Genomic DNA, 23307 nt, shown 5'->3' with positions numbered 1-23307 from the left:
AGAGCCAAGGTTGCCTACCCCTGCATTAGGTCATTCACGTACTGTTAATACAGTTTTTGCTAACACGGCTTTCTTTTCGGAGATTCTGCAGACACATGATTTTTGCTTTTAGTGATTTTTCATTATTATTATTATTACTTTACTTTATTCTTCTCTATTCCACGTTATTCTATTTCTTTCCCACATTACCTACCCTTTGCTGAACTTCTTGAAGGGGGGCCGGATGACGCTCCGGCTCTTCACCACGCAGTGCCGCCCCACGCGCACGTTGGCCAGGTCCCCGCGGATGATGCAGTCGTTCATGACGATGGTCTGCGGGGGGGGGGGCGAAGAGGGCCAGTGGGGGAGGGGCTCTGCCCTTTGAACTCCCCGGCCGCCTCCCCCCCCTTGCCTCCCCCCCCCCGGGAGGGAGGGGCGGACCCTTCCCCGGTTCCGCCTCCCCTCCCCGGCCCGTTTTCGCGGGCGGGGCCTCACCTTGCCGTTGAGCACGATGTTCTGGCTCCCGCACAGCACCGACTGCCGGCTCACCTTGTTCCCGGAGGCCTGCCAGGGAGGGCCGCAGGGTCACCGCTCGGCCTCAAGGCCGCCCCCCCCCCCGAGGCCGCGCGACGTGGCAGCCCGCCCCGCGCCCGCCCGCCCGCCCGGCCCGCGCACCGTCTCGATGTACTCGGACTTGTTGTAGAGCATCTCGCCCAGCTCCATGGCGGCGCCCGGCACGGCCCGTCCGCGGGAACGCCCACCCAGGCCCCGCCGGCTTCCGTACTCCCCCCTCCCCGGCCAATGGCCGGGGCTCGCCCATCGCGCGCCAGTATCTCGCGTTTCCATTGGGCGCGGCGCCGAGGGAGGCGGGTCCGAGCGCTCTTTCGCATTTGGCGCGAAAGGTTGCGCGCATGCGCCGCGACCGGGAGTGCGAGGATGGAGGTGCCAGACTCGGCGGTTCTGACCCCGCAGCAGAAGGAGCAGGTGGGCGTCCGGGCGACCCTCCCGACCTCTCCCGAGAGGGCGGGCGAGCGGGAGGGCCGGACGGGCAAGGCAGTTAGGGGATTCCCCCCTCCCCCCGCCAGCCACGATCTCCTTAAGCGCAGCCTGCGGAACTCCCCGCCACAAGCTTGCCGGGTGAGGCCCAAGCCACTTTCGAAGGAATATATGTACCGAGCGGAGGAGACGCCGGCGGCCCGGATCTCGCCGGGGGCGGCGCGTGCGGGGCCCGGGCTGGGTTGGGGTGGGGTGGAAAGGCCGCCCCGGGCAGGGAGAGGAGGCGAAGGCGGGCGTTTGCAGGAAAGGGAGCCGTCGCCCTTCCTCGGATTGCTGCAAGCCCTGGGGCTGGAGTGGGATGGGGTGGGTGGGGGGGATCCTCTCCAGGCAGGGGAGACCTTCCCCACCTCCGGCAGCCTCGCGGTTGCTAAGCTGGGAACAGAACTGCGCTCACTGGGCTCTCGGGGGCTTCTTCCCCCCTTTGGGGATTTCTTTAACCCAGTGTTTCTCAACCTTGACCATTTGAAGGCATGTGGACTTCAACTCCCAGAATTCCACAGCCAGCAATGCTGGCTGTGGAATTCTGGGAGTTGAAGTCCACATGCCTTCAAATGGTCAAGGTTGAGAAACACTGACATTGCTGGACGGTTCCCAGTCATTTAAAAATAACGCACACACGAAACAGCAGAATCCATTCCCAAGACTTCCGAGTAAAATAAACTAAAGAATTGATTACATTTATATGCCCTCTGACTCCCAGGGCGTCTGGACGGTTTACAGTCGTTAAAGCATTTAAAAACAAAGTACAATTGAAGCCCCCCCCCCACACACAAATAGCAGAAGTCAAAACAACAATGATGGCAAAGGAAAATCAGGACACTGAAGGGGCGTCCGTGGTCCCTGCCAAAGACCCCGGGGGAAGAACTGGGCTTTCAAGGCTCTTCAAAACGCCAGGTGCCTGGGGGCTGTGCAGGTATGGGGAGGGGGAACCCCATTCTGGATTCCTGGCGCTGCTGCAGAGAAGGTCTGGGCAGATGCTGGCATGGTTTAATTGGGGACACCCGGAATGTGCCAGCAATGTCTGATGGTCCAGGCAGATATAGAGGAGCCAGGCCGTCCTTTAAGTAGCCAGGATCAGCATGTGGAACAAGGCTGCTTGAGAACACTCGCCCACCACCTTTGTTACCTTTGGGGTCCAGAATAGTGGAGTTGTCTAACACAGTGGTTCTTAACCTGGGCGATATTGCCCCCCGGGGGGGATTTCGTTTTTCAGGGGGGCGATGGAACGAAAAGGGAGCGATATGGGGGCGATGGAGCAAGAAGTTTTGGGGACACTTTTGAGACTTTTTCGTTTTTCCAATCTTTAAAGGCCAAGTTTGAGGGTCGCAGCACTGTTGGGAAGTTATTTGGAAAATCGTCACTGAACGCCGACAAGGGGCTCATTTGTTCCTATGAAGTATCACTGTTGATAGCAAAATGTGGCAAATCTCACACAATCGGAGAAACTCTGATTTTACCAGCAGTGAAACAGATTGTTGCCACCATGTTGGGGCCCAGCGCAAGCACTATCACGCAATCGATTCCTTTGAGCAATGACACGGTATCAAAAAGAATTGATGAAATGGCTGCTGATGTGGAAGAAAGGCTTATTGACACCTTAAAAAATACAGAATTCGTGATGCAGATTGACGAGTCAACGATTTCTGAAAATGAAGCCTTGTTATTGGCTTATGTCCGTTTCATCAACCGAAATGAAGAGATCGGGGAAGAACTATTATTTGTTCGAAATTTAGCCACCGACACAAAAGGTTCTTGGATATTTAAAAAGGTTGAAGAGTTTTTTAATGAGAAAAACATCCCTTTGACAAACGTCGTCGCATGTGCAATCGACGGAGCTGCATCCATGGTTGGACGATATTGCGGATTTCAAGCTCATCTAAAATCGGTTGTACCTGGAGTTATGACTGTCCATTGCGTCGTTCATAGACAGCACCTTGTCTCAAAAAATTTGAGTGGCCGTTTGCACGAGTCTCTAGGTTACGTCATTAATGCTGTGAATAAAATTAAGTCGAATGCCTTGAACAACCAACTTTTTCACAAGCTTTGTGAAGAAAATGATGAGGAGTTTGAACGTCTCCTTTTGCACACTGAAGTAAGGTGGCTTTCAAAAGGAAATTGTTTGCGGCGATTCCATGAACTTTTTGACACAGTTGTCGAATTTCTTGAATCCATTGACCCAAGTCTAAGCAGTTTTCTTAAACTTCGACGTCTGGATGTAGCGTATCTCGCTGATGTTTTTGACAAGCTGAATGAAGTGAACGTAAAGCTGCAAGGAGATAAAATCAATTTTCTTAAGGCCAAGGGAGTAATCTGCTCATTTATTTCCAAATTGGACCTCCTTGCAAGCAATATGAGTCGCCAGGAGCTGTATCAGTTCCCAAGCCTTGGTAATGAACGTGAACTTCAAGGAGAAGATTTCGACGTTTTTTGCTGCCACTTGAAGCAACTAAAAGAAGATATGGAAATCAGATTCTATGATCTGATAAATCTGGAAGTGCCCACTTGGGTGCTAAATCCTTTCACAGCAGACTTTGCACAACTTCATCCCCAACTGCAAGAGCCACTGACAGATCTGAAATACGACTATGAAGCCCAGTCACATTTTCAGAGTTACGGCTACGAAGCTTTTTGGGTGAAAATGAGAAACACTTACCCAATATTGTGGAAGGAAGTTAAGTTGCTTCTTCTAGCCTTTCCTTCTACTTACTTAGTGGAGAGGGGCTTCAGCGCTGTCCAACAGATCCTTTCTAAGTCAAGGAACATGTTGAAGATCTCTGAGCGCAATGATTTAAGAATGCGATTAGCAAAAATGGTTCCAGACATCAAGAAATTGGCATCAGCTCACCAAGCACAGGGCAGCGATTGATGTTTTTTTTTTTTTTTGCTTTTTGTGTACATACATTTTTTCGTTAATAATTGAGCTTTTATCGTTGTATTTGCTTGCATTGGATTTCACGTTCCAGTTTGAGTTTTCGGCTTTGTTTTCAAATTTTTATTGTGCTCTGTAAAACGTTTTGTGTGTCTCTTTGTATTGTACTTTTTTAGTGTGCACTCCAGTTCAATATTATATTTTCTTTGTGTCTTTTTAATCCTTTTTACAGTGTGCGTGACTTTTCCTCAAATCTTAATTTAGTTTCAGAGTTTTTGTCTTGAAATTCTTAGTTCCTGCATTGCGGTTTGTTCTTATGCCCTTTTTATATTTCTTTTTGCGTCTTAAATTTCACTTGTAATTCAATCATTAAATGTTACTGGTTTTCTTTTCAAGCATTTCACTTTCTTGCAATTGAATTTTGTTTTCAGTGGTCGTTACATTTAAGTGTCTTGAATAAATAAGATAATAATGAAATACATGTATCACGAAGTTTGGGAATAAAGTGACGGGTGGCACCAAACATTTTTCACACAGTTGAGATATGGGAAAAAGACTGGAAATAAATTATTTGCATCGATATGTCCTGATGACAATTTTAAAGAAAACAAAAAAAGTGTTTGCATAAATTGAAGAATTATTTCCTATGTTGTGATTGAGAGGTTATGTTGGGGGAGGGGGCGATGACAACTTCCTCATTGGCTCAAGGGGGCGATTCGTTCAAAAAGGTTAAGAACCACTGGTCTAACACACAACTGGGAACGTTCCCAAGCACTTAAAAATCAAGTGGATCCATAATCCTGTGGGTCCTCTACCCCTACAGAGATCTAGGGGTGTTCTTCATGATGATCAGAAAGTGATCTGAGAATAGCAAAGCAGTGATCCACTATGCCCTCCCTCTTCTGATCTCAGGCTGTCTGTCCTGAAGATCAGGCCCAGCCTATGGGGCTCCTTTCAGGTGGGCCAGGTAACATCTGGTATAAACTCATGGAAACCAGGAAGTCCTTTCCCTGTCCAGATCCTTTATGAAGTTCAGGTTATGTTGAATTTTCTTGGGCAGCTCTGTTATTCCTGGGAGCGCATATGCTGGTCTTCATTGTCAATTCAAACCTGACTGGAGTAATAAGGTTGCTGTCTAAACCTTTTAATTACTTTTCAAGTTAAATATGCCAATTATTTAACAATTGTTTTGTCTTCTAGCTGAAAGAAAAACTGGCCGTATTGAAAAGAGAATACAACAAAACATTCCACAGGTTACAGGTGGGTAAATAAAAGGGATTCTCTGGAACTGTTGAAGGACAATCTCTTCATTTGGGGAAGGCTTGAGGAGCAAAAATCAGCAGAAATTGACTAATTTCATATTGACTAGTAAGAAAAGCAATGTGATCGTTAACCTTCATTTCCACAGCGTGCTGAGAAAGCTGCAAAGGTTAAAAATCACATCAAAAAAACGATTGCACAGCAAAACCTGCTGCTTGGACAGGAGGAAGCCGTGAAGAACCATGCAGGTAACACTGAGACAGCATCTGATGGTCTCTCTCTCTCTCCCTCCCTCTCTCTCTCTCTCTCTCTCTCTCTCTCTCTCTCTCTCTCTCTCTTTAAGAAGCAGAAGCAGCTGACAGATTTATTAAAAGACAGAGCTGCAGCTCACTTCATCAGATGCAGAGAGCAGCTGGGCTGGCACAGGACTTCAGTTGGGGCAAGGAAGGGAAGCGAGGAGGGCGGTGTAGATGCAGGTGACGCAGAGTGCAAGTAATTACAAAGTTCTTTTGGTTCCAAAACCCAAAGCGAGTTGATGCATCAATATGCTGTTTGTGTGTTGCATCTCAGCTCCTCACACACTGATGTCTCTTGAACAAGAGATTTTTCTAATACTCCTGTAAGAACCCGTCTCATTCAGTTCTCCCAAGAAAGCAGAACTCTTGAAATGGCCTCATTTCAAAAGGAACTTTTATTGGGAGGTGTTGACAGCTGGAATAGAAGGCAGGATCTGAGGGTTTCCCATGCGAATGAAGTAGTTAAAAGTGTCCATAGTAATCCCATCCTAACTCTCCATCCGGACGGTTCAAACAGGCCAATCCGCAGGTGTGAAAATGCTGTGGGAACGGGACGATGAGGCTCCACTTCCAAGGCTGTTAGGTGTCTGTGCTGTTTCTTCCGTGCTGGGAGATAAGTTAGATGTCTAGAGGTACATTCCATTCTCACCTTGTTGGAGACACATCAAAGAGAACAGAGCAAGAGGCAGAGCAAAGCAAATACACATCGGCACCTCAAGCTTCCCTCCCCCCCCCCAGGAGAATGGCAGAACCTGAAAAGAATAAGAAATCCCAGGCACACAGAACGTAGGGTTCTGACAACTCCTTTTATAGCATTCTATCACTTTTATGCACTGGGTTACGGATGCTCAATTCTTAATAATAATAAAGTTGGAAGGGACCTTGGAAGTCATCAAGTCCAACCCCCTGCTCATGCAGGAACCCTACACCATTTCGGACAACTGGCTGTCCAGTCTCTTCTAAAACTTCCAGTGTTGGAGCATTCACCGCTTCTGGAGGCAGGCTGTTCCACTGGACAATTGTTCTCACTGTCAGGAAGTTTCTCCTTAGTTCTAGGTTGCTTCTCTCCTTGATTAGTTTCCATCCGTTGCTTCTTGTCCTGCCTTCAGGCCCTTTGGAGAATAGCTTGACTCCTTCTTTCTGGCAGCCCCTGAGATATTGGAATACTGCTATTATGTTCCCCCTCGTCCTTCTCTTCATTAAACTAGACATAACCAATTCCAGCAACCGTTCCTCATATGTTTTAGCCTCCAGTCCCCTAATCATCTTTGTTGCTCTTCTCTGTACTCTTTCTAGAGTCTCAAGATCTTTTTTGCACCATGGTGACCAAAACTGGATGCAGGATTCCAAGTGTGGCCTTACCAAGGCATTGTAAAGTGGTATTAATACTTCACGTGATCTTGATTCTATCCCTCTGTTAATTCAGCCCAGCACTGTGTTGGCTTTTTTGGCAGCTGCAGCACACTGCTGGCTCATATTTAAGTGATTGTCCACTAGGACTCCAAGGTCCCTCTCACAGTTACTACTATTGAGCAAGTACCCCCTATGCTATACCTGTACATTTGGTTTTTCTTGCCTAAATGAGCTCTGTGCTCCCCAGGGGAAAGGAGCTACCCAAGAGCTTTGTCTTTTGCAGGAGGCCTCAGTCAACTATCTCCAGAGCCCCCAGAGGAGGGTCAGGTGGGAATCTTCTGCCCAGGCAGCACCACAGAGACCACACCTGTCCTCTTTAAGTCCGGGGCTTTTGAAGGCAGCTTGCCAGAAACATCATGCTCCAGAAGGATCCATCAGTTGGGCCGAAGGGTGCTCTTTAATCCGACGGAGCCTCCTTTGGGGAGGAACTGCAGCCTGCAGTCGCCCAGTGGAGCCACCGGACGGCAGAGAGAGATGCTCTCTTTGGCAAAGAGGGGAGAAATGGCCTGGGAGGTGCATGAGGGAGAGCATCAGAGGGCCACAAACCAAGGCTCAGAGTCCCCCGGCTTTAAGAGAAGCAGCAGCCTCTTGGATGCTGGCCAGTCCTCCCTGCAGGCTAGCCAAGGAGGAAGTGGCAATGTTTCTCCTAAAATGTCGGATCCAGACAATGAAGAATGGATGCAAACTGATGTTCCTGGGGTAACGCAAGCACTTCCTTGTTTCCTGCCGCACCTGAGTCCAGGGTCTTTACTTGACCCGCTGAGTGAAGAGAGAGTTTCTGGTCTGGAGGACTCGGCTGCCGTGAGCGTGTCATTATGTGCCAGTGTGCGGAACGGGGAGAAAGAAGAGGAGCAGCCGGGATGGGGGGACAAGGAAGATCCAGAAAGATTGGCAGACCCAGCGATGACCCCTGACGCTGCTCAAGGGGACAGGACTGTTCCTGACCAGCATAGAGAGGACGTGGACAATGGAGACCCCCCCAGCAAGAAGACAAGTGGAGAGGACGAAGGGCACAGCCTTGAAGTGGGGCCACCCTCCCTGGGAGAGCTCAGCCCCAGTAAGGAGGTGCTGAGCTCTTGCACGATGGTTGAGGGACTCATGTTTCCCCTTGAGTATTACGTGCGGATGACCCGCCGACTCTCCAGGCATCAGGGGGAGGTGAACCTGGAGGTGGTCATGCAGAGCCAGCTGGGCAAGGGCAGGAAGGGCCGGAGGGTGGCCCCCAAAGAGCGGGCGGCGAATTGGGCCCAGCCCTCCCAGGAGCTCCTCGAAAGTGACAGTCGACTGAGCTCAACTCCCAGGCTGCCCGGGGAGGCTTCTGGATCCCCACCCCTCTCTGCAAAGAGTGCCGGGTCCAGCCGAGGCTGCAGCCAGGGCAGGAGAAGCCTGAGGCTGAGAAGGAGGACCCAGCAGAGGACTTCCTCCAGCACAGGTCAGTCGGAGAGCTCGGAAAGGTCGGTCCCCAGAGCATTTGCTGATCCTGCAGAAGAATTTCAGAGGGGGGGGGGGAGAAAAGGGCTCATGTGGAAGCCAGGCAGCAGCGCTCGCCCTGTGGGCAGCTGGTGGCCACGTGGGCAGCAAGCACGGGCCGGGAGGGGCTGGAGGGGCCAGTGTGAGTCCGGGAGGGGCCTGAGGGTCAGGTGGCCCAGTGCTCTTTACCCAGCAGTGGGAGAAAACCAGGGGGTTGATGGGGAACGGCGTCTCTCGGCAAGGGAGCCTCCTGAGCAGGCTGGGGACCCCCCTGGCACCGATCCCAAGCTGGTCCTGCAGGGCCCCTTTCCCCTTGGAGACCCTGGTGGTCTCCCTGAGATGCAAGGCAAGGGGATCCTCCTTCCTGCAGGGCTCACTCTGGGTCGGGTGGAGAGCAGAAGCCCCCTTGTGCCGAGGGTGGAGCCTTCCAGGCAGACCAAGTGGATCCTCCCTCGGGGGGGGGGATATTGGGAGGTGGCATGAAAAGTAGTCAGCTTATAGTGGAAAATAAAGGCCCATGCTGTTGTGGTTCCGTGCCAGTCTATGCTCCCCACAGCTGAGTTGGAGGAATCTGAGGAGGAGGTGGAGGAGGCATTTGAAGGGCCATCAGAGCCAGGCTTTGACGTACAGGACTCACAGTTGGGTGCAGAGCCTGGGCCCTCCAGTTGTGTTTCTGATGAAGCTCAGCTATGTGAGGAGCAGGAGTCAGACTTGGAGGAATCACAACAGATGGACTTGCTAATTGACGCACGCAGACGGCGTCAATTAGCCAGAGTAAGGCAACAGAGGTGCAATGAGACACCTCCAAAGTAAGAAGAAACGGCACGGAGAGGCACCGCCTCAGGACTGCTAAATAAAGGGAGGAGGTGTGGGTGGTGCTGGTTGCTGAATGTTTGAAAACCGCGTCTTGGAATCTTGGTTTGTGACTTCTCTTGTAACTTTGGGTCTGCTTTTCATCGTGTTCTTTTGGACTGGAGTTTGCTGTATTTGACAGGTTTGTCAACCGAATTAAAAGGGGTTTTTGTTTTTGTTTGCAAGTCTCCAGCCTATTGTAGTAGCAGGGGTTTTGTTCTTGTGAAGTTAACAAGGACGACAATAGGCTGGAACAGAACACATGCAGCACACCAGCCTTGTGCGTCTTCAAAGGCCGAGGGTGCCTCTGAGTGGGGTGTAAGGCTGGGGGCTGCAGGAGGCCTGGGGGACAGGGCACCCTCCTGTCTCCGTATGAGTTGCAGAGAGGGACGGGGGGGGGGGTTCAGAAATTAAGGTTTGGCTCTTGGAAGGTTCTTTTGTTTGTTTCACATTTGCAGATGGAGGACTCAGCCCGCCAGTGGGCTCCCCGGGTCCGGCTGCTCCTGGCCTCTGGAGGGGGCTGAATTCTGCCGCTGCAGCTTTGCCTCTCGCCCCCCTGGGTGGGGAGGGGTCCCGCCTCGGCTGGCTGCCTCCCGGGCTGTCGCACCAAGACTTCCACCTGCCTGATGAGGATTTTGGCCACCTGAAGTCCAAGAAGCTCAACGTCCGTCCCGAGAAGCTGTTGGGGGTCTGGGATGCTGGCGGATCCAGCGAGGGTCCCCCGAGCCTCTCTGGGGAGGCTCCTCTGGAGGAAGGAGCAGCATCGGGACAAATCCTCCTGTCCGGAACGAGGAGGACCCCCCCGACTCCTTCTTCCCGTGCGCTGCTCCTCTCCCCGGCCTTGGACGGCGGACAGAGCCTTTTGCAAACCCCCAATTTTCCCCTGGTGGGGGCCACCCCGGCTCCCCTGGTCTCCCCACATCCCCCGGGGGCCTCTCCTTCGCAAGCAGCTGCGGCACGGTCTGCTAACCCGGAGAGGGGCAGGGGGCAGCCTCGCTCGCCGGGCCCAGCTGGAATCAGCAGGAGAGCTGGGGAAGAAGCTGCCAGCCCCCCTGAGAAGCTGCTTGAGCATGACCAGGAGCCCCCCAGGCAGGTAAAGGGGATGCATCTGGGGCGCCCAGGTTGCTGAGGTGAGACATCCACCTTGGGGAATGCAAGGAGAGCCGCAATTAAAATCTTGGCAGAAAATCTTTGTACACTGGGAGCCGTGTCTGAGTCTCCCTTGGCACCCTCCTCCTTGGCTGCCCCGCCCCAAACGTGGCACCTCTGGGTTTGGCCCAGCTTAGTTCCCCAAAGGAGGTCAATCCTGTGCTCTATTTCTTTCCCTTCTGGACTCAGTTTCCCTGTTCTTTTGTCCCAACGGCCACTTGGCCGGTCATTCTGCTCTGGTTTATTCCTCGGTCTGTAGATTTTACTCTCCTTCTGGGCCTGGGACTCCCCGCTTGTGACGGTCAGTGGCCACCGCCCTGACTTGGTCAGCTGCCCTTTTGTCCAACAGACTGGCCTCTTGCAGCAGCTGCATCACCGGCTGGTATTTTAGACCGCCTTATTGACCCATCCTGAAGAGTTTAATTTGGGAAACGGCCTGGCTTTTCTGCACAAACCGTGTGTTATGGGGGCAGGCAGCCGCAGCTCAAAATATCACCTATTTATTTATTTATTTATGAGACTTATATACCGCTTTAAGTGCAAGCACTCTCTAAGCGGTGTACACCAGTAAGCAATGTGTGTGTGTGTGTGTGTGTGTGTGTGTGTGTATATATATATATATATACACCAGTAAGCAATGTACACCAGTAAGCAATGTATGTGTATGTGTGTGTGTGTGTGTGTGTGTGTGTGTGTGTGTATATATAAATATATATATACATATTTCCATTGCCCCCAACAATCTGGGTCCTCATTTTACCTACCCGGAAGGATGGAAGGCTGAGTCAACCTTGAGCCGGTGAGATTTGAACCGCTGACCTGCTGAACGCAGTCAGCTAAAGTGGCCTGCAGTACTGCACTCTAACTGCTACGCCACCTTGGCTCATACATATTGTGGACCGCTGTCTTACTTTTCCGAGGAATTGAGTTCAGCTGGTGAATGTTGTGCTTACTTGCCTGCCTGCCGCCCTTTGTTCCCTCTGCCCAAATGAAGAACCGACCCTCCAGCGACGGAGCCTGGTCTCCCCTACGGGGCCTCCCCTGCTTTTGCGGTGGGGGCGAGGACAGAGGGAGCCGCCTTCCGGGGCTGCGGGAGGAAGGCCTCGTCCCAAAGGGCACTGCGGGAGTCTGACCTGGCTGGGGCATCTCTTGCGTTTGTCTCCACAGAGCTGCCCAGCAGAGGAGCTCCAGGGGGAAGCACCAGCAGGCACGCCGAGGGAAGGCAACTTGAAAATGACTTCAAAACTGAAGGTTAAAGGAGAAAGATGGTTAAAATAGTCCAGCTTTTTTGTGCCACGAGAGACCCAGGGTTGCCCTGATAATGGACTGTTTGTCACCCCCATCCTGCCCTGGGGGAAGGCGTTTCCTCTTGGAGGGGGCAGAGCCTCCGGGGTGGTGCTGGGCTCTGCCTGAGGGAGAGCCCCAGACCTGGCTTGCTGTGGCTTTGTCTGGGCTGGCCCTGCAGCTGAGCGGGCGTTTGGCCAGTTGGGGCCCATTCCAGCAGCCACTCTGCCCTCCCTCGGTCCTGTGACGGGATCTCCCTGTTGCAGGCCCAGGAGGGAAACTGGGGCTGCGTGGACCGAAATGCAGAGCGGAGTCTGCAGTTCTTGTGGCTTTTGCTGGCCAGGTTCTCTCCTGGAGGGAGGCAGAAGACGGTTTGGCTGCAGGCGAGCCTGGAACCGCCACAGGCTCTGCTGTGACTTCTGGGCGCAGAGACCTTTCCTGCTACAAAGGAAGCAGGCCTGTCAACTTGTAGTCATCTATCAACTTATTTCTTTCGTTCATTTACATACTGCTCCCCTCAGGAGATCCTGGGAGGGTTACAAGCAAAATACAACACAGATGGTCCTTGACTTCTGGCCAAAATGGAGCCAGGAATTTTGGTCAGATGTCATCATGATCAGAAGCACCTATGTGGCCAACCCGATTTTATGACTTTTTTTTTTGCAATGGTCGTTAAGTACAACGAACACAGCAGTTGTTAAGCCAATGCTGCGATCGTTAAGTGAGTCCATTGTCTGCAATAGGTGTGTTTTGCCAGAAACCAGAAGTAAACACCAGTTCCCAGCCCCCCCCCCAAAAAAGTCAAGTTGTGGTTGTGTGACTACGGGATGCTGCAGATGGACGTAAATGCAGGCCAGTAGCCAAGTGCCCAACGTGATCACATGACCTTTGGGGGGGGCGGTGCTTTTGGAACATAGAAAATGGGACCCAAGCGCCTTTTGTGGAGTCCGCTGTAACTTTAGTCAGTCTCTGAATGACTGGTCGTAAGGTGAGGACTCCCTGTAATGTCTTGTGAAACACAGCCACAACAGCCTGCTCAGAGCAGGCAGCACTGAAGGCTCGCCTGCACAAAGCCGAGGAAGCCAGCAGCCGGAGGGCAGGGCGAGAGGTCCAAGCGGGTTGGGTCCCTCTGGTGAGGCAGGACCTTTGTGAGTGCGCAGGAGGGGCCAGATCTGCTTGGAGGAGACCCCCGCTGGACGCTCTGGCCCTGTCCATCCGGTTGGCCCTTGCCGGCCCCAGCTCCTCCGAATGATCCCGTCTCCTCCTGCTCTCCCTCAGAATGCCTCCGGCTCCTGCTTGGTGGACATGAGCGCTGTGTGGTGGGAAGCTGCTGACCGCGCAGAATTGTGTGTTGTGACAGCCGAGGAAACGTCCATCTCTCTCTGGAGGCCTCTCGATCTTGGCCAGTGGGGGACGGTGCACACCTGGCACTTTACAAAGGTAGGCGAGGCCGCTGCTGCTTTGGCTGCCTGGGTGGTGCCACTCTGGGTCTGCTGCTGGAGGGTGTCCCTTCCGCCCCCCCATGCCCCCCAGCTGCAGTCTTTTCGACCTGAAGACCGGTGAAGGGTTTGCCTGTCTCCCTATTAGCACAATTGTGGGTGTTGCTTGCATACGTGTGCGTTTCATGTCTCCAGGGCTTAGCTCGGGGCATGGGGTATTTTTTTAAAATTATGTCTAAAAGCCATAAGCTTAAAATAGATGTCCTGACAATATAATATATACAGTATAAAATATCATATGCGATAGTGCTGTATTATTTTGTGTTTTTGTAACGTGTCTTAGGCTATAAAAGTATGAGCTAATTTTGTGTTATTGTATACTAAAACAATTACGTTGTTTTATTCCAATGAATGAGAAAAAGTGACCCTAAACCCATCGTGCAGTTCTTTGCTGCAGCTGCGGAGAGCTGGGCCCCGGCCACTTGCTGCAGACTCTGCAGGGGGCTATTGCAAATTGTGCTGCTCCGAGGGCCGCTTTGCGAGAGAGCAGGCGAGCCAGAAGTCGCCCTGGGTGACGTGTGACGGACAAACCGTTCTCCGGTTTACAGACAAGCCTTGGTTCTTGACTTACGACAGTTCATTTAGTGACCATTCCAAGTTGCAAAAAAAAGTGACTTAAGACCGTTTTTCACACTTACGACATTTGCAGCGTTCCCTTGGTCACACGATCAGAATTCAGACGCTTGGCAACCGACTCATAGTTATGACGGTTGCATGGTGTCCCGGGGGGGGTCACGTGATCCCCTTTTGCAACCTTCTGACAAGCAAAGTTAACGGGGAAGCCGGGTTCACTTAACAACCGGGTTACTAAGTTAACGACTGCAGTGATTCACTTAATAACTGTGGCAAGAAAGGTCGTAAAATGGAGCAAATCTCGCTTAACAAATGTTTCACTTAGCAACGTAAATTTTGGGCTCAGTTGTGGGTGTAAGTTGAGGACTGCCTAGTTATGGCCCTAAGCAGGACAGTCAGGGCTGGGAATGGCGGCTGAGCAGTCTGGCGGGCCGAGGGTCCCGCTGCCGGCTTTATTCAGGCCGTGTCCGGGGAGGAGGGGCAGGTCTGGCTTGGAAGGGAAGGGCCGCCCATCCTGTGGCTCTCTTTTTCAGTTTCCAGTGATCCAAATCGTCGCCCTGTCCGGGGCTCACAGCGTGGTGGGTGCAGTGCTGGGACGTCTGGAGACAGCAGAGATACGGCAAGTGGATTGTGCATTTTATGCATTGATGGAGCCAGCAGAGGTGGGCAAGTGGGCTGCTCTGGTGAAAGAACCCAATTTGTTTGCAATTCTACTTGGAAACCACTGCTGAACTTTGTGCTTGAGGTGGAAAAAATGCAACTTTGATTTTGGGTTTTGCTGATTGGATGGGTCTGTTGTTATAGAGATGGCTACTTTATACCAGTATTACCGTAAATGCCGGCGTATAAGGCGACTTCCGCGAGCGCTGAAATCGGCGCCAAAGACGGGGGTCGTCTTATACGCCGAGTTGTCTTATACGCAGGAAATACTGGTAGTTTCCGGCGTATAAGACGACATTTTAGGAAAGCGGCTCGGCGATAAAGACGGGGGTCATCTTATACGCCGGGTCACCTTGTACGCCGGCATATACGGTATTATAGAAAAGCAAAAGGTTGAGGTTTGATGCTATTATTTTATTATACTGCACTAAAAGGAGTTGGAAGTCAACGCTTTTTCTTTCTTTCTTTCCCTTTGTCCTACACTTTTCCCGTTTTACACCCATATTCTCCCATTATTTTCTTTTGGTTTTTTTTTATATAAACTAATAAAACTTTTGGGATGGATTATGCATTTCAGCAACGGAGTCTAATGGATGCTGAGGCGTTTATAATGCTGCATGCTTTCGTTCTCAGAATAACATCCAAATTTGGTTTAGTGAGAGTTTTTTTCCCATGAACCAAATCAGGTCATTAGCTTTAGTGCCCGAGAGGAGCAGTTTGCTGCTTTTGTGTAATTCAAGCAATTGTAAGCAACGTTGCAGTTAACAGATGTGAACCTTTGCACAAGAGGAAGCACCTGAAGTTTCCATCATTTTATTTCTGCAAATTCTGCGCATAGAGCCGAGGTGGCACAGCAGTTCGAGTGCAGGACTGCAGGCCACTTTAGCTGACGGTGTTCAGCAGGTCAGCGGTTCAAATCTCACCGGCTCAAGGTTGACTCAGCCTTCCATCCTTCCGGGGTAGGTAAAATGAGGACCCAGATTGTTGGGGGCAATGTAAATATATATATACATTGCTTACTGGTGTACACCGCTTAGAGAGTGCTTGCACTTAAAGCGGTATATAAGTCTCATAAATAAAATAAATAAATAAATAAATAAATAAATTTCCCTCCATCTCATTCATACCACAAATATTTAAATGACAATAATGATGTTACATTTTTTTTTCTAACCTTGTAATCTTTCTGTTGCATCTGCTACTAAGCAGGTTCTTGCTGACCATCTGGGGTGTGTGTGTGTGTGTGTGTGTGTGTGTGTGAGCATGGCGAGATCAGAAGGACATGTCCTTGGAACATCCTATTCCATTTCAGCCTCAAAGTGCAGCAAAGGCTCCTGGCCACAGCCTCCACCCCCTCCTTGAGAAAAGGGGTCTCAGAAGACCCTCCGATCACGACCCTTTCGGGAATCAAAGAGGACTCAATCCCGGAATAATCAGGGGGCTTCTGGCCTCTTGCTGGGGTTGGGTCTGAGCCTGTCTCTCCCCAATCAGAACCCAACAGCCTCCAGGCATTGTCCCCACTTGAGCTGGGGGGGGGAGAGGAACAGTCAGACATGGTCAGCATGTGGATGCTACCTCACCTCGAGCTGGTGGGTGCCCTTGGGGGCAGAAGAAGACATTCAGCATTTCATTATTTCTGTGAAAGACTCCTTGTAATCATACTAAAAAACCAGGGTCCAAATTTGCCGTTTATAGATCCAGCGTTGCAGATAGGAAGCCTTTGATGGGCAAATTCCATAGCCTGTTTTGATTTCACAATAGCATGTTGGTATTTTTATCAGTGCGTTACTCCCATCATAGAGCTTTCCTACGTTGCTGTAATTGATGGCCACACGTTAATTGGTTTTGTTGTTGCATGTTAAGTAGACCCAGGATCATAGCAGACTTCTGTTCTTCTAGGCTTTTGTTCCATTCTTCTGAAGGTAGCTGTGCTAAAGAAGAGCTGCTCAAAGCTGGAAACATAAACGCCGTCCTTGGTCTGACCGATAGGAAGCTGGTCAGCAGCTGCTGGTCACTGCGAGGCCAAGAAGTGGAAGTCTTTTCTTTCTCTGAGGTGGGAAGGTGAGGACTAATTGGTTTTGCATGGTAGGCCTCTTTGGGAAGACCACCATTCCAGAAGATCTCTAAGAAATAGATCAAATTGCTACAGCAGGGAAGGAAATTGAACTCAGGATTCAGGCTAGACAAGGGTGCAGAGAGGCAATACGTGCTGAGCATGTTGGCAGTGAGTTCGTTTTCCATCCTATAAACTGGGTGCTGAAAATCAGGAGAACCTGTTGGTTTTGCAGAAGCCACAAGAGGTGGACATTGATAATCTATTCCCCCATGCCATCACTCTGCTAAACACCTAACACCCACAGCACTGTCTTATGCCTAAAAATATTTACCCAGGTACTAGGGCTGTATTGCTATTCTTCTTCTCATCTTTCCCACTACTTTCTCCTATTGGTATCTTATGATTTATCACTTGTTTGTATCTTAGGAGTTATGATTGTATTTTACGATTTTTGATCTATGACTTATCACGTTTGTATGTACACTGAGACCTTCTGCACTGGAGACAAATTTCTTGTTTGTCCAATCACATTTCACCAATAAAGAGTGTTCTGTCCTGTTCTATATTCTATTCTGTATCCTATCCTATCCTATTGTATTATCCTGTCCTGTCCTGTATTCTACTTTACTCTACACCAGTGGTTCTCAACCTGTGGGTCAGGACCCCATTTGGGGTCGAACGACCATTTCACGGGGGTCACCAAACAACGCAGGCCGCCATTTTTCCCCCCCTTTTCCTTAGCTGTGCTACTCCCTTTTATTCTATTGGCTTTTGAAAGCCAATAGAATAGACTCTCTTGAATAGAGTCTAATTCTATTAACTTTCAAAAGCCAATAGGAATTGTCCAGGCTGTCTCTGCCCTGCTGATCCCGCCAAAAGTCCAATTCTGCAAACGGTGCTGCACCAGTTGAGTAGCCCTCGACTTACGACCGGTTGGGGGTCGCGGCTTTAAAAAGGTTGAGAACTACTGTCCTATTGGTATCTTATGATTTATCACTTGTTTGTATCTTAGGAATTATGATTGTATTTTACGATTTATGATCTATGACTTATCACGTTGTTTGTATGTACACTGAGACCTTCTGCACTGGAGACAAATTTCTTGTTTGTCCAATCACATTTCACCAATAAAGAGTGTTCTGTCCTGTTCTGTTCTATATTCTATTCTGTATCCTATCCTATCCTATCCTATCCTATCCTACTGTATTATCCTATCCTGTCCTGTTCTGTCCTATCCTGTATTCTACTTTACACTCTATTAATTTCCCATCCTATAAACAAGAGGGCTGAACATCAGGAGAAGGTGTATGTTTTGCAGGAGCCACAAGAGGTGGGCTTTGATGCCCCCCGAAGAGACGGTCTTGGCTTTTGCTGACGTGGCTGGGCTGCAGGAGGCTCTCCTTGGAATGACAGCCATGAACTGCATCGTCCTCTGGTGAGCCCGCAGGCTGCTCCGCGGGATTTTCCTCTGGCCCAGCTATTTTTCCTCAGTAAAATTCTGACTCAGTCCCACAAAGATATTACAGTAGATAACAGACAAAAACGTATGTATAAACTATATTGCGATTGCAAAAAATGCTCAGTGCATAAAAAGGAAAAATGTAAAACTAACTGAAAGTTGGGAGAAGTGGAGTAACTGGGGGGGAAAAGAAATTCAGAAAACTAGGAACACAACAAGAATTCTAATCTCTTCAATACAAAAGTTTTAATTATGTATACGTGCAGATTTTTGCAATTCAGATTTCAAAAATTGCCTTAAGCTGAGACTATGCAGAACTAAATACTGTCCAGCCTTGTCTCTCAGTCAAAACTTAGTATTTGAATATTGAGAGTTGACATGCTCCATTGAACCAAAAAAACCCATCTGATTCATACATATTTCCAGAAGTATACTGTCACTCATATTTATCAAAGCTCTTCAAAAATTGAAATTCCATTTTTAGATGATAGTTTAACCACACACAGAGGTGTGTGAGAACCTTAACTTCCTTCCCAGAACCTAGTTTATAACAGCAATAATATCTAACTTGCCTCCCAGAATTGTGAATGCTCCATCACTGGAGGTTTTCGAAAAGAGATTGGACAGCCTTTTAACCAGGATGCTATAAGGCTCCTACCTTGGGCAGGGAGTTGGACTAGATGACCTCCAAGGCCTCTTCCAGCCCTAGGATTCTGTGTTCTGACTAACAAGGAACTTCCATCAGAAGTGAGCATAGAAAGGATGAAAGCTCACCTTTTTTGAACATGCTTTGAAGAGTTCAACAGATCTGAAAAAATATTTTTGCTGTATCAAATGAGTTTGTAAATCCCACTTGATTATAGAGGGAGAAATGAATTAAGGATGTCTAATGCAGGGGTGTCAAACTCACAATGTCATGTGATGCAACGTACCGTGACTTTTTTGCCATTCCCGGCAATGAGTGGGAGCAGTTTTGCTATGATGCATCCGGCCGGCGGGCCGGCAGTTTGACACCCCTGGTCCAATGTGATTCATGCATATTAAAAGCAAAGGTAACTGGAATATTTTTACTGGAATCCCTGCAACTGCCTCAGTATACGGAATATCTTGAGAGTGTCCATCTGACATTCTGTATCGCCAGCAGACTTGTTTGCGATGCCTCAAAATACTCAGAATTGGATCCGAGAGTCTGGACCTTCGTTCCTGGTGTCAATTTCCTGCCCCAGTTTAGACATTTGGGAAAGAAAGACCCTCGACTCCATTTAGTTGAAGTGATGGGTTATTGTTTTTTTTAACTAAAGTTAAGTGGTTGCAGCGAAAATGAAGCTAGATCTGAGTATTCCTTATACTTTCTCCCCTTTTCTGGCCCTCCCCATGACCAATCCATCAGTGTCCAGTATTATGCCGTTTTGATGTTTTGGGAAGCGCTTTGAAGCTTGGCATCTATTTCCCTGTGTGGTTTCGGGCTTCTGTTCTCAGGCCAGGTGTCCTTGCCCGCCGGTTTATTCCAGTTTGGCACCTCTGGTTCTTGTCAGCCTATCTCCCCACCCCTCCACCCCTCCATTTGCCTTCCCTTTCGCTTGCTCTGACTTTACTTCCCCAAATTCCCTCCCCACCCCCCTGCGCTTTATGGCAGGATGGCAGCAAGTGAAGAAGCTGAGGATGGCAGACCCGACACCTGTTTTTTGTGTTGACAAATGGAGATCCATAGCAGCTACTAGTTGATGCCATACATGATTTTGCGCTCAGCTAAGGCCCTCTGTCTGCTTTTACCTGGAAAAGAGACTTTTTGGAGGAGGGGTCAGGAAATTACCCCCTTGCCCTCCCCGATGGTTTTGGTCCCCAAGTGGAGGGACTTCTGGAGAGCCGGCGGTGGCTTCTCTTCGACCCTGTTCTGCTTGTGAAAGTGGGACAGCCTGATGGGCTGCTTAGCTGAGGTCTGCAACCTGTGCATCTGTCTGCAGGGAGAGCTGCATTCGGAGAGGTAGCATTAATTGGCGTGGAGGAAGGTTGGGGGTCTCCCGACCTTGGCCAATTGAAGATGGGTGGACTGCAACTCCCAGAATTCCCCAGCCGAGGTTGAGACACACTGATTATACTGGGATTGCTGATTTGATCGATATTATGCTCTTCTTATGCAGCTATTCAATGCGTCAAGCAGTGCATTTTAGAAAGAGGAAAAAAAAAACATTATTTCGCACAGTGGGTGTTGCTGCTTCTGTTCTTGCAAGCACTCTGGACGGGAGGGCGAGCAGGGTCTCTTCCCTGGTCTCTGCCGGGCTCGTCCCAGCCAGGCAGCCGAAGGGACCTGAAAGAGCTGAACTGATGGCCTTTTTGCCCTGCACAGGAATCTGGGAACGGGGCAGTTGCTGAAGAAGATCCCGGTGGGGTGGTCCTTCCCCGCATCCGTCTGCCACAAGGCCTACTCCGATGCGGTAGGTGCCTTCAGGTGCACGCTGGGAAAGGCAGAAAGGCCCCTGTTGGCTTTCGGCCTTCCCGTGGCTGAGCGTTGTAGCCTTTGCTTCGGTTTCCGCTGAGAGCACCGTTGAGGCCGATCCCACCACAGGACAGGAACGAGAATGTGGGATCTGCATTTGGGATATTTGGATGAGAAGCAGGTGCGACTCCTTTGGGAAGCATCGTGCTCGGTGTCTGGCATCTCTCCAGGGAGATGAGAAATCCCTTTTGATCTGAGAATCACGTTCATAAGCAACAACTGAGGCAAAACCATTAAATTGCATATCGACTTTCCTACTGATTATATTTTTAAATAAATTGAAACCAAAGAGAGAGGAGGGTCTGAATTCTGGAATGGGACTGAAAATTCATTGATCGCTATTCAGTTGTTGGTGGGAGTCACGTCAGGGATGTGGGGCAGTGCCAGGCGGGAAGGATTTGGGGGGCTGCGTTGGGGGGCTTTTGCCATTTGTCACATTTTCTCCTGAGGCCTGCCTGACTGAAGATATTTGGATGTCGTAAATGTTTTGAGTTGATTTTCTAGAGCAGTGGTTCTCAACCTTTTTAATGCCGCGAGCCCCAACCGGTCGTTAAGTCGAGGACTACTCAACCAGTCGTAAGTCGAGGACTACTCAACTGGTGCAGCACCATTTGCAGAATGGGACTTTCAACGGGCTCAGCAGGGCAGAGACAGCCTGGACAATTCCTATTGGCTTTTGAAAGCCAATAGAATGAGACTCTATTCAAGACAGTCTATTCTACTGGCTTTCAAAAGCCAATAGAATAGAAGGGAGTAGCACAGCTAAGGAAAAGGGGGGGAAAAATGGCGGACTGCGTTGTTTGGCGACCCCCGTGAAATGGTCGTTCGACCCCAAATGGGGTCCCGACCCACAGGTTGAGAACCACAGGTTGAGAACCACTAGAGGAAGGGAAGTGTTTGGAAGTCCAGGGTTTTAAGATTAATTATGTATTTGGAGAGATTGCTTTTACATTCTGGTATGTGCAGCGGAGCCCGGGCAGTAGTTAGAATGCAGTATTGCAGGCCCCAGCCAGGAGTTCGACCCGGATGGGGCTCAAGATTGACTCAGCCTTCCATCCTTTCGAGATTAGTAAAATGAGGACCCAGATTGTGGGAGACAATATGCGAACAATGCTGACACTGTAAACTGCCCAGAGAGAGCCATAAAGCACAATGCCTAATGCTGTTGATGTGCTTCAAATCTCAGAATTCAGAGGCCAGAAGCAGAGAAGGTTGGTTTCGTGTAACTGATGCATGCAGTGTCTGAACCAGTAAATCATCATCTTATGACTCAATCTATTGAAATCTATTGGCCAAGATAGAGAGGCAGTTTGGTGTAGGCACTGGGCTAGAGATGGGAGTTCTGAATTCTAATCCTGCCTGATAGATGAAGAGGACTTTGTCCCAATTCGCCCTTCTCAGCCCCAGGAAGGAAAAGGCAATGACGACCATTTCTGAAAAAGTTGGCAAAAGGTTCTGCAGGGACCCTCTGGGTAGCCTCATCTGAAGGCACACGAAAAGGGGATGGGGAAAGGAGGATGTTCAGACAGTATCCTGGGACGATAATTGGCCTCCCCTCAGCTGCCCAGCCCCGACTTCAGGGTGGTTAAGAGCCACCCGGTGAACGTTTGTCCGAAGCATCCGGTGCTTCTCTGACTGGTGGCGGAGCTGATGTCTCCCTGGGTGTTTTCTGTCTTGCGGATCAGGGCCTGCTCTTCCTGGTCTTCAGCCATCCCCATGCCGAAGACAGCCAGCTGCCCGGGAACCCCGCTTTCCAGATCGTGGCGCTCAATCCCAAGACCGCCAGAAGCTCTGGAGTGATGCTCTTGGCCCTGCCCCCCAGCATCCAAGGAAGGCAAGTTGTGGCATCAGGGGGCTGGGGGGGGGGCTCTTCAAAAACCAGCAGTTTGTAGCCAAGTTAATTTGAAAGTGAGACAGGCGACCAAGGGTTGGCGGAGGCAGGCAGCCCGGAGAGTTGGCAGAGGACAAAAGGCGGCGGCTGCTGTTGCACCCAGGCAGGTGATCTGTGGGATGAAGCTTAAAGAAAGCCCCTCCAGCGGCACACAGCGGAGGCGGAGCTGTTCACGTCACTCCCCCCTGGCTCCAAAAGGGCGGAGGGGGACCGGGCCTATCCACCCATCCCATCCCCGTAGAATGGCAGTCGCCGATCAAGGAATGGCCTGGCCCGGGGGGGGCTGAAGTACCAGTAAGCGGGTGTGGGGCAACTCCACTCCCTCCCCCACCTGCTTCGCCTTGTGCCGTGCGGCCTCCTGCCCCATTGCAGCAGTGAGGTGGGACGGAGTGAGCAGGGTCCTAACTAGGGCTTATTTTGGGGGAAGGGCTTATATTAGACCCCCTCCCCAATCAGGGTAAGTCTTATTTTAGGGGAGGGGCTTATTTTCGGGGAAACACGGTAAATCGGAGTGCCCCAAGCAGGCAAGGGACAGGGCTGCAGAGGCTGCAGCCTCCCAGTGACTCTTTCTGGTCCTCCAGGTACTTGGAGCGCGATGTGAGGGGCGCTTCGGCAGCAGCTGTCCTGGCTTCTGGAACCATTGCGGTGTGGGATTTGTTTCTGGGGCAGTGCACTGCGTTGCTGCCCCCCAACTCTGGAGGCAGCTGGTCCCTGGCCAGGTGGTCAGTTACGGACACTTGCCTGCTGGCCGGGCAAGAAGATGGCTCGGTTTACCTCTACGAGTACACAGGGGCCTGCAGACCGGCTTCCTGCCTTCCAAGAACTCTGGAGCCGAATCCCTCGGGGGGCAGCTCAGAGACGGCTTTGTGAAGGGCCACCAAGGAGGTCCAGTTTTGTCAAGGGAACTCAGAAATATCCATTATCACAATCCACTTGGAATACTTCTTCTGCAAGCTCGCCAGAATAGGAGCTGCTGGTTGGCTAATGTTTCGCCTCTTTTTGAAGTAATTGTCCTGTACCTGTTAAATGAAACTGATAAAGCAA

At 50.3% G+C, this 23307-nt stretch overlaps 2 protein-coding genes across 3 annotated transcripts in view; one reads left to right on the top strand and one right to left on the bottom strand.

Annotated features, from left to right (window-relative positions):
* The window catches only part of DCTN5 (dynactin subunit 5), a 5683-nt gene extending 4902 nt beyond the window's left edge, over positions 1–781 (bottom strand). The window contains exons 1-3 of the mRNA XM_039349700.1: positions 655–781; positions 475–543; positions 194–312 (exon numbers count right to left, since the gene is read on the bottom strand). Coding sequence (XP_039205634.1) covers positions 194–312; positions 475–543; positions 655–702 — 236 coding nt within the window. The 5' untranslated portion in view covers positions 703–781. The remainder of the gene's footprint in view (positions 1–193; positions 313–474; positions 544–654) is intronic.
* On the top strand, positions 764–23307 carry PALB2 (partner and localizer of BRCA2). Of its 2 annotated transcripts, XM_039349698.1 has the most exons (13): positions 764–963; positions 5105–5164; positions 5313–5412; positions 7097–8305; positions 9654–10288; positions 11512–11595; positions 12907–13068; positions 14234–14319; positions 16260–16421; positions 17735–17851; positions 20223–20310; positions 22058–22206; positions 22845–23307. In XM_039349698.1, the coding sequence occupies exons 1-13, from the start codon at positions 781–783 to the stop codon at positions 23131–23133; spliced, it is 3324 nt and encodes a 1107-aa protein (XP_039205632.1). In that variant the 5' UTR covers positions 764–780; the 3' UTR covers positions 23134–23307. The 2 variants fall into 2 exon arrangements, with proteins under 2 accessions (XP_039205632.1, XP_039205633.1); XM_039349699.1 differs by lacking the exons at positions 17735–17851; positions 20223–20310 and having other exon boundaries at positions 22845–22979.

Source organism: Crotalus tigris, unplaced genomic scaffold (assembly GCF_016545835.1).
Source record: "Crotalus tigris isolate CLP2741 ecotype Arizona unplaced genomic scaffold, ASM1654583v1 scf7180000018301.7375997, whole genome shotgun sequence".
NCBI classification, from domain to species: Eukaryota; Metazoa; Chordata; class Lepidosauria; order Squamata; family Viperidae; genus Crotalus; species Crotalus tigris.
Note: the sequence above shows the minus strand (reverse complement) of the source record. Positions and strands in the feature narration are given on the sequence as shown.